The sequence below is a fragment of the Salminus brasiliensis genome, chromosome 5, assembly GCF_030463535.1.
Source record: "Salminus brasiliensis chromosome 5, fSalBra1.hap2, whole genome shotgun sequence".
In the NCBI taxonomy this organism is placed as follows: domain Eukaryota; kingdom Metazoa; phylum Chordata; class Actinopteri; order Characiformes; family Bryconidae; genus Salminus; species Salminus brasiliensis.
Genome location: NC_132882.1, coordinates 43912837 through 43927541, shown reverse-complemented (window position 1 = coordinate 43927541; position 14705 = coordinate 43912837). Strand labels below are relative to the sequence as shown.

Genomic DNA, 14705 nt, shown 5'->3' with positions numbered 1-14705 from the left:
GAGGCGTATACACTGACGTATTGTGTATCAGACTGAGGCGTATACACTGACGTGTTGTGAATCAGACTGAAGCATGTTGTGTATCAGACTGAGGCGTATACACTGACGTATTGTGAATCAGACTGAAGCATGTTGTGTATCAGACTAAGGCGTATGACACTGACGTATTGTGTATCAGACTAAGGCGTATACACTGACGTGTTGTGGATCAGACTGAGGCGTATACATGGACGTGTTGTGGATCAGACTGAGGCGTATTGATGGACGCGTTGTGTCCGACTGAGGCGTATTGATGGACGCGTTGTGTCCGACTGAGGCGTATACATAGACATGTGTATCAGACTGAGGCGTATACATGGACATGTGTATCAGACTGAGGCGTATACAGGGACATGTGTATCAGACTGAGGCGTATACAGGGACATGTGTAATCAGACTGAGGCGTATACATGGACATGTGTATCAGACTGAGGCGTATACAGGGACATGTGTATCAGACTGAGGCGTATACATGGGCATGTTTATCAGACTGAGGCGTATACAGGGACATGTGTATCAGACTGAGGCGTATACATGGACATGTGTATCAGACTGAGGCGTATACAATGGGCATGTTTATCAGACTGAGGCGTATACATGGGCATGTTTATCAGACTGAGGCGTATACATGGGCATGTTTATCAGACTGAGGCGTATACATGGGCATGTTTATCAGACTGAGGCGTATACATAGACATGTGTATCAGACTGAGGCGTATACAGGGACATGTGTCCCGACTGAGATGTCTAGACGGACGTGTAGCGTATCAGACTGAGGCGTATACATGGGCATGTTTATCAGACTGAGGTATGTTGTGGATCAGGATGCGTTGCGGATCAGACTGAGGCGTATACATGTGTTAAGCTATTCGTCTGATTATTACCGAGTATCAGGCTGCACATAAACGTGGCTAGTGTGCCTTTGCGTCTTGGGGTGTTTACATCCGTACAATCCGAGCGCAGTTCCGATCACCACTAACTGTGTTAACGCCGGGTTTTTGCGGCTGAGGCGACACACCTTTAAGAAGACAGGAAGCCAGTGAACGAAGCTGCAAAGCTCCGGCGCTTTTATTAAAAACACACTCTTCAAACTTTCACAGTCAAGGTACTGAAATCAGACGCTGAGATATTTGCACCGCTCCTAAATGCCGAAGTCGAGCTGTCGCCTCGTCGGTCTGAGGGTTTAGTGTAGCTGATGTGTCCTTGTTCTGCTATTGGTGGTAGAGCAAAAAGAAAAGAACTAAAAATACATGGATCCGAGTCTGCAGAGCTTCTCGCACTGCCACTCACCCATCAGTCTCTCTCTCTCTCTCCGAGATTTACAACCTCTGACACACTCTCGCACGTCCCTGTAAGGCTCTAACCTGGCCTGCTGACCTCAACCATCTCTGAGGTCCACCTACTTATTTACAAACAGCTCCCGAATAACTCAGTCACGTTCCCCTCGTGCTCCATCTGCTCTCCGCTCTCTCTTCTCATTAGACGGTCTCCTCTATAATGAACTCTATGGTGTGCGGAACCTCCTGACCCCCACCACCGAGGAAACAGGGATGCTCGGCATGGCGATGTTGGGATGCAGGAAGACCACGGACGAGCCGTGCTCCGTTTCGGCCACCAGCGCCCCCTCCTGGACCATGGGCCCGGCGGAGTCCGACGCCAGGGTGGGCGAGGCCGGGGTCGCCCTCCTGCACCAGCAGGATGGTCTGCACGGCCTGCTCCTGGTCCAGAGCGCCCTGGTTGGGGTCGGAGGGGTCGCTGGCGTGCAGACGCAGGTGCTTGTCGAGGTTGGGGCGCGAGCGGAAGGCGGTGGGCAGCGAGGGCAGGCGTAGGGCCGCTCGCCGCTGTGCACGCGGGCGTGCTCCGTCAGGCGCGCCGCCACGCTGAAGCTCTTGCCGCAGACCCAGCAGGTGAACGGGCGCTCGCCGCTTGTGGATGCGCTCGTGGTCCTGCAGGTGGGGCAGCTGCCGGAAGCGCTTCCCGCACTGAGTGCACTGGAGAGGAGAGAGGGAGGGAGGGAAAGAGGGAGAACTTAGAACACACTCTTAGAACCTTCACAATCGTCGCATTGGTGGAAAAAACCTTTATATAGAACCTTGGTGGTTCTACAGAGCACCTAAAAAGTGCTGGTTTTAGGATGTGACCTAAAATGTGCTCTATAGAACCACCAAGGTTCTATTTAGAACCAAAAAGTACTAGTTTTAGGATGTGACCTTTTATTGGTGTTCTATATGCAAGCACTTTTAGTATGTGACCTTTGGAAGATGACACTATACAAAACTATACAAAAAGATGCTGGTTTTGGGATGTGACCTTTTGAAGATGGGTGTTTTATAGAACCACCAAGATTCTACTTAGAACCAAAGGGTGTTGGTTTTAGGATGTGACCTTTTGGAGGTGGTTCTATACAGAACCTCTATGGTTTATAAAAAAAAAAAAAAGAACCTAAAAGGAGCTGGTTTTAAGATGTGACCTAAAAGGTACTGGTTTTGGGATGTGACGTCTTATTGGTGGTTCTATATAGAGCACCTTTAGGATCTGACCTTTTGAAGATAGATCTATATAGAACCCTGGTTCTACAGAGCACCTAAAACATGCTCTATAGAACCACCAAGGTTCTATTTAGAGATCAAAGGGTGCTGGTTTTAGGATATGACCTTTGGAAGATGGTTCTATGTAGAACCCTGGTGGTTCTATTGAGCACCTAAAACGTGCTGGTTTAAGGATGCGACCTTTTAAAGGTGGTTCTATAGAGCACCTTTAGGATCTGACCTGTGAAGATATGATCTATATAGAACACCTGTTGTTCTATTTTGAACCAAAGGTTTCTTTGGTGGTTCTATAGAGCACCTAAAAGGTAGTTTTAGGATGTGACCTAAAAGGTGCTCTATAGAACCACCAAGGTTCTATTTAGAACCAAAAAGTACTAGTTTTAGGATGTGACCTTTTGAAGATGGTTCTATATAGAACCTTGGTGGTTCTATAGAGCACCTAAAAGGTTTTGGGATATGAAAATAGGCCACCTCCCCCACCCACGCTCACCTCGAAGGGCCTCTCGTCAGTGTGGGTGCGCATGTGCACGGCGAACGTGGAGGCGTAGGCGAACTCCTTGCCGCAGAACTCGCCAAGCGTAGCGGCGGGGGGGCGCTGCCGTTTGCCCATGGTGCCTCGGCAATGTGCGAAGACGTGCTCGGCCAGGGCGGAGCTGGAGGCGAAGCGGCGCCTGCAGGGCGTGAGGGGGGCAGCGCAGGGGCGTCTGGCCGGTGTGCGAGAGCCGGTGCAGGTCCAGGCCGTCCTGGGTGACGCAGCGGTGGCCGCACATGTCGCACTCCAGCTGTCCGCGCCCACCGTCGCCGCGCCGTGGCCTTTGTAGCGGCGGCGCTGCGGGGGCTCCCCGCTACAGCGCGCTGCAGGTGCAGGTCCAACACGGCCTGGTTCAGGAACTGGGAGCCGCACTGAGGACAGGACTTCGGCTCCTTGTCTACAGAGAGAGAGAGAGAGAGAGAGAGAGAGAGAGAGAGAGAGAGAGAGAGAGACAAAGAGAGAGAGACATTACCATACAGCGCTACAGGACAATCAGGCCCATTCTGTCCCCATATTCAGGGGAGGGGGCTATGATGACTGGAAACAGTGGGAGTCTCTAGAATTTGTAACATCATGTAGGGCTTGGGAAATCCTGTGGTGCTGGCCTTCACCGACACTAGTAAACTCCTCACACACACACACACACATATACACACAGCGCAGAGTGTTTGGTATTAGACTGATTAGAAAGTGACTGATCAGCAGCTGATCTTATCAATACACACAGCTAATCAATGGGACCTTTGACCCTATTCGTTTATTTCTGGCAGAGTCACAATCAATAAAGAGACATTCATCTAACGATATCATGAATGTGTGTGTGTGTGTGTGTGAGAGAGTAGGACTAGATGGAGTGTGTTTACGTCGGTGTCACTTAGTCATCAAAGACGCAACTCATAACTCTGTGCGATTAGATTTCTGTGTGCTAATTTGACAAAAGTATGTGGACGCCAGACTAATCACACCTATATAATGGCTTGTTGGACATGGTATGTGCACCCGCAGTGATGGTAAGCAAATCGGTCAAACCGGTGGACTATTTTGCTTCACAGAGCCCCCCCCCCCCCCGTCCCTTTTTAGTGAGTAACACAGCTTCCACTCTTCTGGGAAGGCTTTTGCAAGTGGGCCTGTGGGAATTACTGCCCATTCAGTCAAAAGACCATCTGTGAGGTCAGGCACTGATGTTGGACGAGGGCCTGGCTGGAAAATCGACGTTCCACTTCATCTCAAAAGGTGTTATTGTGGGAGCAGATCTAGCAGGGCAGAAATCTCACCACCATCTGGTTTACGTCTTACCGGGGCAGCTTGATACACATTCATGGCGGAAACTCATGAACACCTGAAATCAATAACTGAACTATTAGGAGGTGGGTGGTCTACATACTTTTGGCCATTCAGACTATTCGTAAAGTGAGCCCAAGCCATGCCTGCATCTCAGGGTGTAGCAGGACCTTTTGAGTATACCGCAGAAGTAATGCAAAGCACAGTGGATCAGCAAGCAGTTATTACTGTTTCCTTCAACTACAGTAATGATAAAACACGTGAGGAGACAGGCGAGCTATCTCACTAATCATGTGTTTTAATGTTCAAAACAATATTTAAAAAAATAACATTTTCATTTTTGGCTTTTTATCATATAAGCAAATTAGGCAGAAAGAGACAGAACGTGAGGATTCAGGTCTTGTTCCTTGATTTTAATTATTTAAATTTTACTTATATGTTTAATTCTTTCTTGTTCTTATATTTTTTAATTATTCATTGTGTAATTATTTAAATTAGGTTCATTATAGTTATTTTAGAAGATTTAGCTTCAGTTTGGTTTCCTTATTTGACCCTACTTTACGTTTTAATTCGATCATTTAGTTTAGTTAGTAATTTAAATCTTACTTTGACTTATTTATTTTATCAATAATTTTAGTATTTATTTATAATTTATATTTATTATAGATTTTACAATATGTATATATTTTATATATATTTTTAAAAATATATTTTACCTCTCCTAGCTATGTTTGTGATTGTTCTATGTTTGTTTTTATTTATTTTATTGCCTAATTAAATATAATTGCTACAAATATATATTTTATTCATGTATTTTCTTTCCATTATCTTGATGGTTTTTGTTTGAATATTTTGTTTTTAACATGTTCCTAGTTTAAGTTCATTAAATACTTTGTTAAATCCCTGTTCATTGATGATGCTCGGCTCACACTGAAAACGAGGTCACCCTCAATGCACTGATTAGGCTGGAACCAACGGTGGTATAATCAACTCTGCTGTGTTTGTTTCGGCACGTGATCAGGACTAGGTGTGTGTGTCATTATTGATAAGGGTCCTGCATGAGGTCGGCCTCTGACCTTGGTGTATGAGCGAGTGCAGGTCGAGCTCCTTCCCGCCGCTTAAAGGCCTCCCCACACACGTTGCAGGGAAAGGATGCTGGTGTGCAGGAGCCTGGAAGACAAAGCAAACAGCACGGTTAGGAATGAAGGGACCTCCAATGACTTTTCAGAGTTTCAGGTTTGTGAGATTCTGGGTTACGGAGGTAACCTGGCCTTTTACACCAAAGTCGGACTCCTGCCAGAAAATAAAATCTATCCACCCTAACCCCCACCCCCAATCGCACGGGACGCCCAGCACCAGCGAGGTCGGACTAGCACACACCCCTCAATGTGATGTGGGGGGGATATGGGGAGAGCCCCATCTACCTACCCTGGAGAGTGTTACTAAGTGCTAATTGTGCTGTCTTGGGGCCTAGGCTGCTGAAGGCTAGCTGCTGTCTTGGGGCCTAGGCTGCTGAAGGCTAGCAGCATGACTGGGATTTGAACCTGCAATCCTCTGATCATGGTGACAGCTCCTTAGTCCGCGGGACCACTCGGGGCCCCGTAATTACATTTTAATAACATATTTATTAAAATAACAACGTTATTAAAATATTTGTGTATTTAATAATATGCAGTAATGGGACAAGAGCAATAATGAAAGCATAATATTAATCAAATAAACCAACTGAGTTTCATCTGAAGAATTCTGGTTTATATTTCTGCTGGAAAATGTCCTGTAAATCATCTTTTTGCTCAAAAATAAATAAATAAATAAATAGATAAATCTTAAATATGAAGTGCCACCTTCAGATTAACGCCTCCCCTGCTATGCGCTACATAGCTGTATCAGTAGTAACAGGCTGGCCTGCCTTCTGTGGGGACGTTTGGAATGCTCCTGCACACATTTTGACTAATTAGTAGCGAGAAACTGGACCGTCTTTAAAAAGAACAGACCCGGCATCATGCTCAACATTTGCAAGCTGGCAGCGTGGACCGCAGGCCTTCGCTGGCTGTGCCGAAAGAAGAGGCGTCCGAACATAGCCGGAGAAGTCGGCTAGAAACGTGAAATGCTCGGCAGACCGATCCCACACAGCAGCATTTCAGGAGCTGATCCATTTGATGAGGCACTAATTAGGCCCAGTTACATATTACCGTATTAGAGTATTGATCGCTGACCCTAGATGACGTCCAGTCGATCAGCCAGGACAGGTTTTGCATATGAAGTTGGCTTCCTTAGGGGAGATTCTAGGCTAATATGCTAACAAACGCTGGACATGGACTGCCTTCAGTCTCATCTGGATAGATGGCGCTGCACGAGGCATCCTGCAGATGGCGTTGCAGTGAACGCCTACTTGGATGAGTGGAAAATGGGTGGCAAAGCAGATACAGCTAATGATTCTGAAGGTGTATGGAAGCTTACGGTCATACGGGTCTACCAGCAGTGGCAGAAATCCTGCCAGTCACTGTCCTGCACTACCCCTGTCGCACACCCCGCAGGGATTTACACTAGCCCTACTATCTGCAGGAGGCTGAAGCTGCCATCACGCTAAACATGCATGGGGAGCTTAGTAATTACACATGGTGTTTCCATTATTTTGTCTACTTTCAATCACTTGCTTCTGACAGTTTTTGAAAACTTTGGGGTCTTTAGCATGCTGAGCACACAGCCTCACCCCCGTCATTACCTCCCGGCAGCCGCACACCCTGAACCTGGGTTAACTAACCGGGGTCTGTCCTGGGTTTTAAACTTTGTCCACACCGGCTCCATTACCCGAAGCAGGACCTCTGGAGGCCGGCCTGATTAATATCTCAATGGCACAGCTCGATGTGGTCATGGCTCATAATGAGGCCGGTCAAGGGCAAAGCTCTGTTCACTTCCCGCTCACGCCTCCAGCTTTTGTCTGCAGGTCATCTCTCACCATCACTCATCATCATCGATCACTCTGGAAGATTAGAGCCATGTCAGAGCAGCTGTCATATTTGGACCAGAGGTTTGGCAGAAAAGGGTTTTTCCCCCCCTCACATGATGGAGGATGATTAGAATATCGGTTCAACAGCCTCCACGAAGAGCCTCAAGCCTATAATCGAGAAGCCTGGGTGTTCAACTGCCGTCCATCTGGGTTCCAGGCAGGGATTAAGCACCTCTCTGTACCTTCCAGCCAAGATCTAGGCTTAATCCCGGCCTACGAAACAGACCCTAACCTTTTTGAGGTGTCGTTTCGCTATATGGACAAAAGTATTGGGACACCTGCTCATTTATTCTTTCTTTCTTCTGAAATCAGGGGTATAAAAAAAGAATTTGTTGGACTAACTGTCTCTACTGTCTTTTGGACAGGCATTGCTGTGAGAATTTGATTGCATTCAGCGACAAGAGCTATTGTAAGTGAGGTCAGGATGCTGGAAAATGATGATGATCACCAACCCCACTTCATCATCCTCAACTACCCAACTCCTCCCAAAAGTTTTGGATAGAGCAGCACCATCATTCCCTCCAATGCTGGAGGGCTTTATACCCCCAACCCCGCTGTGACCCATGCCTGGCATTAGGCAGGGTGCCAATAGGTTCATGTTTACCTGCTCCAGAGAGTCCTATTCTATTGGCGAATTCCTTCATTAGAAGGGTTGTCCACAAACATTTGGACACGCAGGGTATGCCCAGGGATTGGCAAGCTCTCACCTGTGGGTCTGCAGCTGCGAGTCCAACTTGAAGCTGGCAGGACAGTCGGGGCAGGGATGCAGCCGGCCGTCTCCGAGGGAGCGGCTTCTCCCCTTCCCCCTCGCCCTGATCCTCCTGTCGCTGTCGGCCTCACCCTCGTCGTGGGTGAGCATGTGGCGCTTGAGCGAGGTGGGCTGGTAGAAGCCCTTGGCACAGATTGGGCAGGAGAAGGCGCGGGAGGCTCCGTGGGTCATGCTGTGGCGCAGCAGGCTGGCCGGAGAGGGGAAGCTCTTCTTGCAGACGTGGCAGCTGAAGAGCTTCTCGCCCGTGTGGTGGAAGACGTGCTCTCGGAGGAGGCTGCGGCGGGTGAAGCCCCGCCCGCAGTGCGGACACTCGTGGGGCAGAGGGGTGCGGGACCAGTCGCGGCTCAGCTTGGCCGGCGCCTCGATGTTCGTGTCCACCTGTGGCCCGGAGGTTTCGGCAGAGGCTTGGCTGTGCCCGGGTTCTAGCGGGAGAAAGACGGAGAGTTGATCAGCTCTTTCAAGGCAGGTTCGGTGTTCTCAAGGTTATGAAGGTTCTAAAGGCTCTAGGTTCTAAAGGTTCTAAGTACTCCAGCTCAAAGTTCTAGACTTGGTAACTGTTAAGCACCTCCCTGGACTCCGTTCAGAACGTGTAGCCCAGGCTAGGCGTAATCCCGGCCTACGAAACCGACCCTAACCTTTTTGAAGTGTTGGACAAAAGTATTGGGACACCTGCTCATTCTTTCTTTATTTCTTCTGACATTAAAGTATTAAAAAATAATTATTTAAATAAATAATTGGATTAATACACAGAATAAGCATAATGTGGTGGACTGACCTGACCGTCTAAGCAGTATGATGTCCCTCTGTTTGCCTGGGGATGAGAAGATCTGGCTCAGTCCGTGCCTGGCGGACGGAGACGTTGCCAGCCCTGCAGACGCGTTCCTGTGGTGTTCCTTGCGATGGTACAAGAAGGGAGTAGTGCTCATAAACTCCTCGCCGCATTCAAGGCAGGTGTGCAGTGCTGCCTCCAGGCCGTGCACTGTACTGCGGTGGTCTGCCAACTCGTGCCCTTCTTTGAAAGACGACCCGCACTGACCGCAGAGAAAACTCTGGCCCTCAGAGCTCGTAGAAGGTGGTGCCGCATCGCTTGGCGCCTCCGGCTCCGCCGGATTCTGTTCGGCTTCCTCCGGCTTGGCGCACTCTTCCTCCACGATCTGTTCCTGCACCTCCATGTTCACGATCCCCTCAACCTCCATTTCTTCAACCGCCATGGTTTCTTCAGGTACTTCGCAACTCTGATGGTCCTCGTCTCCTCTCGCATTCTCGGGGTCCAGCTCCACCTCCACGTGAGCGACAGGAACTCCCTCAGAGACCGTCTGCTCCAGGCTGGTGATCTCCAGCAAGCTCTGGCCCTCGCCGGCGGTGGCCAGCAGCAGTAGGCCCTCTCCCGGAGCCTCCAGCAGCGCGGTGTTAAGCTGGGGCACGGGGGGAGGTGGCTCCCGTTGCTCCTCCTCTACTTGAGCACGGTGCTGCTTGCGGTGGTACAGGAAGAGAGTGGTGTTGATGAAGCCTTCCCCGCAGACGGTGCAGCGGTGGATGGCGTCCTTCAGGCCGTGGGCCGTCTTGCGGTGGGCCACCAGCTCGGAGACCAAGCCGAAACTCTGGCCGCACTCCACGCAGAGGAGGCTGGAGGGAGGCTTGGCTTTCTTTTGCCCTCGCCGTCTCACCGGTGGGCTCTGTTCCTCCTCCGATTCAGCCTTGGGGGGCTCAGGCTTGGGGGCCTCAGGCTCAGGATGCTCACTGACGCTCTGAGAGACATGAGGCTGAGAAGAGTCAGCCTCCAGCGCTTCTGCTGGATGGCTTTCCATTACCTCCACGCTGATTTGAGCGCTGGTCTCCATGGTCACCTCATGCTCGCCTACAACTAAAAAAAATTAGGAGTGGTGGGTCATAGTTGTGGTGGAGACATCAGCACCACTGTGAGCTACGAGACGGGCAAGAGCATTTCCATTAAGAATCCATCATCACAGGTGGTTGCTATGGTGTTAATAAATGGTTGCTATGGTGATGCTATAGATAAACGTTCTAGCATTTTAGGTGGTGGCTGTGAATTCCCAGGAGACGTCTTCTAGGTGGTTGCTTTGGTGTTGTTAAGTGCTATGGTGTTTTATAAGTGGTTGCTATGGTGCAGCTACAGATGGATGGTACACTGTTTCTAGGTGGTGGCTGTGATTTCCCAGGATATGTATCCTAGGTGGTTGCTTTAGTGTTGTTAAGTGCTACGGTGCTGCTGGGTGGTTGCTATAGAGTCGCTTAGTAGTTGCTACAGAGTTGCTTAGTGGTTGCTAGGTGGTCAAAATAGTATCCCAGGTGGCTGCTATGATGCTGCCAAGTACTATGGTGTCACTAAGAGTTGCTATGGTATCCCAGGTGAGTGCTCTGGTGTTAACTGGATTGCTATGGTGCCGCTAGGTGGTTGCTATTGGTTGCTGGGTGGTCGATACGGTCTCCCAGGTGGTTACTATGATGTGTTGCCAAGTGTTGATATGGTACCCCACTGATTACAATCGCTATGATGTTTCCCCCCCAAGATGGTTACTGTGGTGTTGCTATGTATCCCAGATTGTTGGTGTTGCTGTTTGGGCATTTTTAGGTGGCTGCTAGGCAGTTGCTACTATATCCCAGGTGCTTGGCTATGGTGTTGTTAAGAGGTTGCGGTGTGGTCAATGTGGTATATTAGATGGCTGATGTGATGTTGCTTTGGTATCCCAGGTGATCGCTATGATGCTGTTAACTGGATGCTAAGTGGTTGCTATGGAGTTGTTTAGGGATTGCTGGGTGATTGTTATGATGTCGCTAAGAGTTGCTATGGTATCCCAGATGATTGCTCTGGTGTTATGTGGTTGCTCAGTGGTTGCTATGGTGCAGCTAGTGGTTGCTGGGTGTTCATGTGGTATCCCAGGTGGGTGCTATGGCATTGCCACTACGGTACTACGGTGTTGCTAAGAGGTTGATATGGTATCCTACTGATTGCTATGGCTAGTGGTTTTTGTTTAGGAGTTGTTTGGGGGTTGCTGGGTGGTCGATATGATGCCTCAGGTGGTTGTTATGATGTCGCTAAGAGTTGCTATGGTATCCCAGGTGATCACTATGGTGTTGCTAAGCTTACACCGCCCATCCTACTGCTCACCTGCTCCCTCCGTTTCCCCTTGCTCTCTCTGTCCGGTGTCCTCGCCCTCCACTTGGTCAGGCGGCTGCAGCTGCTCTATTCCAGGCCCAGGCCCAGTCTCCTGACAGCAGCCCATCTTGCGGTGCTGCTGCCACAGCGAGAGCGCGTCGAACAGCAGCTCACATTCAGCGCACTGATACAGAACCCGTGGCGCATCGGCAGCAGACAGAACCTCCTCCTGCTCCTGCACGACGCCTTCCACCACCTCGGAAACGGCCAGGGACTCGGTCGCTAACTGGAGGAGAGAGACAGACAGTTAACAATGAGGGCTAATTCAGAGAGGTTCTGATCCAAGTCATTTATTCATTGTTAATTAACTAATACAAATTAATTAAGACCCCCCTCAGCTCCGAAATCAACGTTTGCGACCCGTTTCCCCCCAATTCAGCACTCTTCTCAACGCCTGAGCGTCTTTAATATGCCGTCAAGTGAGAGCATGACTTCCGACATTACAAACACACCCAAGCTAGAACCAATTTGGATTCTTGAAAAAAAACCCAACACCTTGTCGTCTTCGCCCAACTCAAAAGTTCTCTCTGGACTCTTGACAGCCTTTGCGATTTAAAGACTGCTGGAACCCTGCCTGAAGCACTCGGGGGCAGGAATCGCTCCTTTTGTGCCTGTCGCAAACGATTTCCTCCCGCTGGAAACGTCCTGCACGCACACTGCTCACTTTATTTTCCAACACATTCCCAAAGCCAACCTCAATTACCCGTCGGCTTTCTTTGAGGGGCTTACGGCACTCGCAGCTGCGGCAAAGACGCTAACCTCAAAAGGCGATTCCCCGTCGTGTGCTGCTTTGCTTTGTGAAGGCGTCTCTCGCCGAGCATAAATACACTCCCAGCTTCCTCTCGTGTCACGTTCAATAAACACGGCAACTCCGGCGTCTCTGAGAAGAAGGCCTCGGCAGGGGGGGTGGGGGGGGTGGGCTGCATTACAGTAATCCAACGGAGTTGCCCTACCATCCTCCTACCGTCTGCCAGCTGCACGTGTTGTGCCAGCATGTAAACCTCGTCTGAGCGTTCATAAAGGGCTTGTGGGGAAGGGGTGGAATGGGCTGATGGGGAGACTGTCGTCAAGGAGGAGAAGGAGGAGGTGGAGGAGGAGGAGGAGGAGGGGTTCGCCCCAAAATCACATCTCATCCCAGACCTTGGGCTCCTGGGTGGTGCAGCAGGTTCGTGGATCCTTGGTAACGCCACAGCCTCCCTGCCCTGACTTGAACCTGAGGCCCAGAGTCATAAAACAAGGGGGGGGGGCATAACGGATAGTGGCACTGCAGCGCTGCTACAGGCCTGCATGAATGAGCGAGTGTACAGGTCGTCCCATCCGATATATAAAAGCACACGTCGGTCATTCGGTACATAATAAACCGCAGCTCTGTAGCACGTATGTCAAATTGTGACCAAGAAAAAAAAAAAAAAGGGGCAATTCTCGAGTGTGACGTTTACCCACTGCAGTCAAGAGGAGAATTAGGAACTATACGAAACCCTGAATTACCGTCTTACATTTCAATTTCCAATTCAAAAATCTTTTTGGCTTAAAAGCCGCGCTTCCAATTCCGAGCCCATTTCAGATAATTACAGCTACGCGCTCAAGTACCGCTTGGAGAGCGAATCTGATTCAATTAAACAGGGGCTTTCATCGGCATCGTACGTAATTACCTCGGGTAATCACGCTGCCTAAAGCTATACGGAATTGTGGCAATCGTGCTCAAACCAGCCAGAGAGTCAGACGGCAGGATGGAAACGGTGAGGGACACACTGTGGGATATCCCCTACTGCCCTCCTGGCTCTGGAGTCGCAGACCTTCGCTGGACTTATTAGCTCTGTCGTGACCGAGAAGACACTCCGGCAGGTACTGATGGACCTCGAAAGTGGACCATCCAAGAGTTTGAGACGTTGTACCTTGACCTCAAATGTAAAGGCTTGCCATAATACATGCTGTCCAGTGCTGAAGTAGGAGATGTCCAGTGCATGGAGATTCACCAGACCAAATCTCTCCAGTCCTTAACAGTCCAGTTTTGCTGAGCCTGTGCCGAGCCACTGCAGCCTCAGCTTTCTGTTCTTGGCTGACAAATCAGGAAGCTAGCATGCATGTCTTCTGCTGTTGGAGGCCACCTTCTTCAAGGTTGGACATCATGTTGTGACCCCGATACACAACAAAGGGGGGGGGGGGGATGTCAGAAGGTCTATTCCAATAGAGCGGTCGTAAAGATCAAGCAATAAATAGGGTTTCTGGCATTACAATAATGGGGAGTTTAGGACAATCAAATCCTCACAGCAATGGTCCTGCTTCAGAATCTAGTAGAAAGCCTTATAGTAGATAGTAGAAACCGTTCCTCCAACAAAAGCAGGATCAACTCTTTTTAATACCCTTGATTTCAGGCGAAAAAAATGAATGCGCAGGTGTCCCAATACTTTTGTCCATTTACTGCATCACAAGAAAATGTTTTTTTTTTCAGGACCCCACAGGACTGACCACCACAGAGCAGGTAGGTGGTATCTGGGTGGTGGATCATTCCCAGCACTGCAGCGACACTGACGGCCAAGTTGTGCCCTCTCTGACTCCGGCTGCTGATGGCAAAGCAGCATAGCTCGGGATTCGAACCCGCGACCCCCAGGGTAGAGCATTAGCCGGCTGAGCCACTCGGAGCTTGTAAAGGGTAATCCTACACTGTGAAATACCCCCCCTCCCCCTCCCTCCACCCCACACTTATGATGTACGTGTGTGATTACCTCAGCTGTTGCCTCCACAGGGGTCCCAGCCGGGAGGGGCTCGGTGCTCTCGGCACTGCAGGTCAGCTGGTGGGTGAGAACCTCCTCCAGTGTGGGGAACTCCCGGTAACAGGGGAAACACATATACACCGAGGAGCCCTCCATCTCCTAGACTGAGAAGCAATGGAGAACATCATGAGTGATGGCTAGACGACTGACTGGGTCAGAACATCTCCGAAACATCTGGCAGGTCTTTTTGTGTGGGGGGGCATTCCCCGGTATGCAGTGGTCAGAACCTACCTACCTACCAAATATGCTCTGAGGAAGGTCAACCTGGTCACTGAAACTCATTGAGGCCCCACCTTACAACTAACGTCAGACACCTTCAGAGGTCTTGTGGGGTCAATGCCTCAACAGGTCACCCGTTATGGGTTTAACGTTATGGTTGATGGGTGCATGTGCTGTACGGAAAGCCTACGTGACGTCAGGTCCTCCTAAACCCCTTCTGATCTGTCCAACAGCGACCTCTCCTGGTCACTACGAGAAGCCAGGGAAGAAGTCAAGCACTGACCACGCTCGATAAAAGAAGGTTCGCTGACCCCGACAAGCCAAAAAAAACCTTCTCTCGCCAAAATGGTAACT

General features: G+C 49.8%; 1 protein-coding gene across 1 annotated transcript in view; it reads right to left on the bottom strand.

Annotated features, from left to right (window-relative positions):
• Window positions 1-1076: 1076 nt before the first annotated feature.
• The window catches only part of znf574 (zinc finger protein 574), a 15598-nt gene continuing 1969 nt past the window's right edge, over window positions 1077-14705 (bottom strand). The window contains 16 exon segments of the mRNA XM_072679051.1: window positions 1077-1570; window positions 1573-1718; window positions 1720-1846; window positions 1849-1966; window positions 1968-2030; window positions 3079-3276; window positions 3278-3376; window positions 3379-3441; window positions 3444-3517; window positions 5478-5511; window positions 5513-5555; window positions 5557-5571; window positions 8119-8602; window positions 8956-10044; window positions 11311-11584; window positions 14085-14236. Coding sequence (XP_072535152.1) covers window positions 1518-1570; window positions 1573-1718; window positions 1720-1846; window positions 1849-1966; window positions 1968-2030; window positions 3079-3276; window positions 3278-3376; window positions 3379-3441; window positions 3444-3517; window positions 5478-5511; window positions 5513-5555; window positions 5557-5571; window positions 8119-8602; window positions 8956-10044; window positions 11311-11584; window positions 14085-14228 — 3024 coding nt within the window. The 5' untranslated portion in view covers window positions 14229-14236 and the 3' untranslated portion in view covers window positions 1077-1517.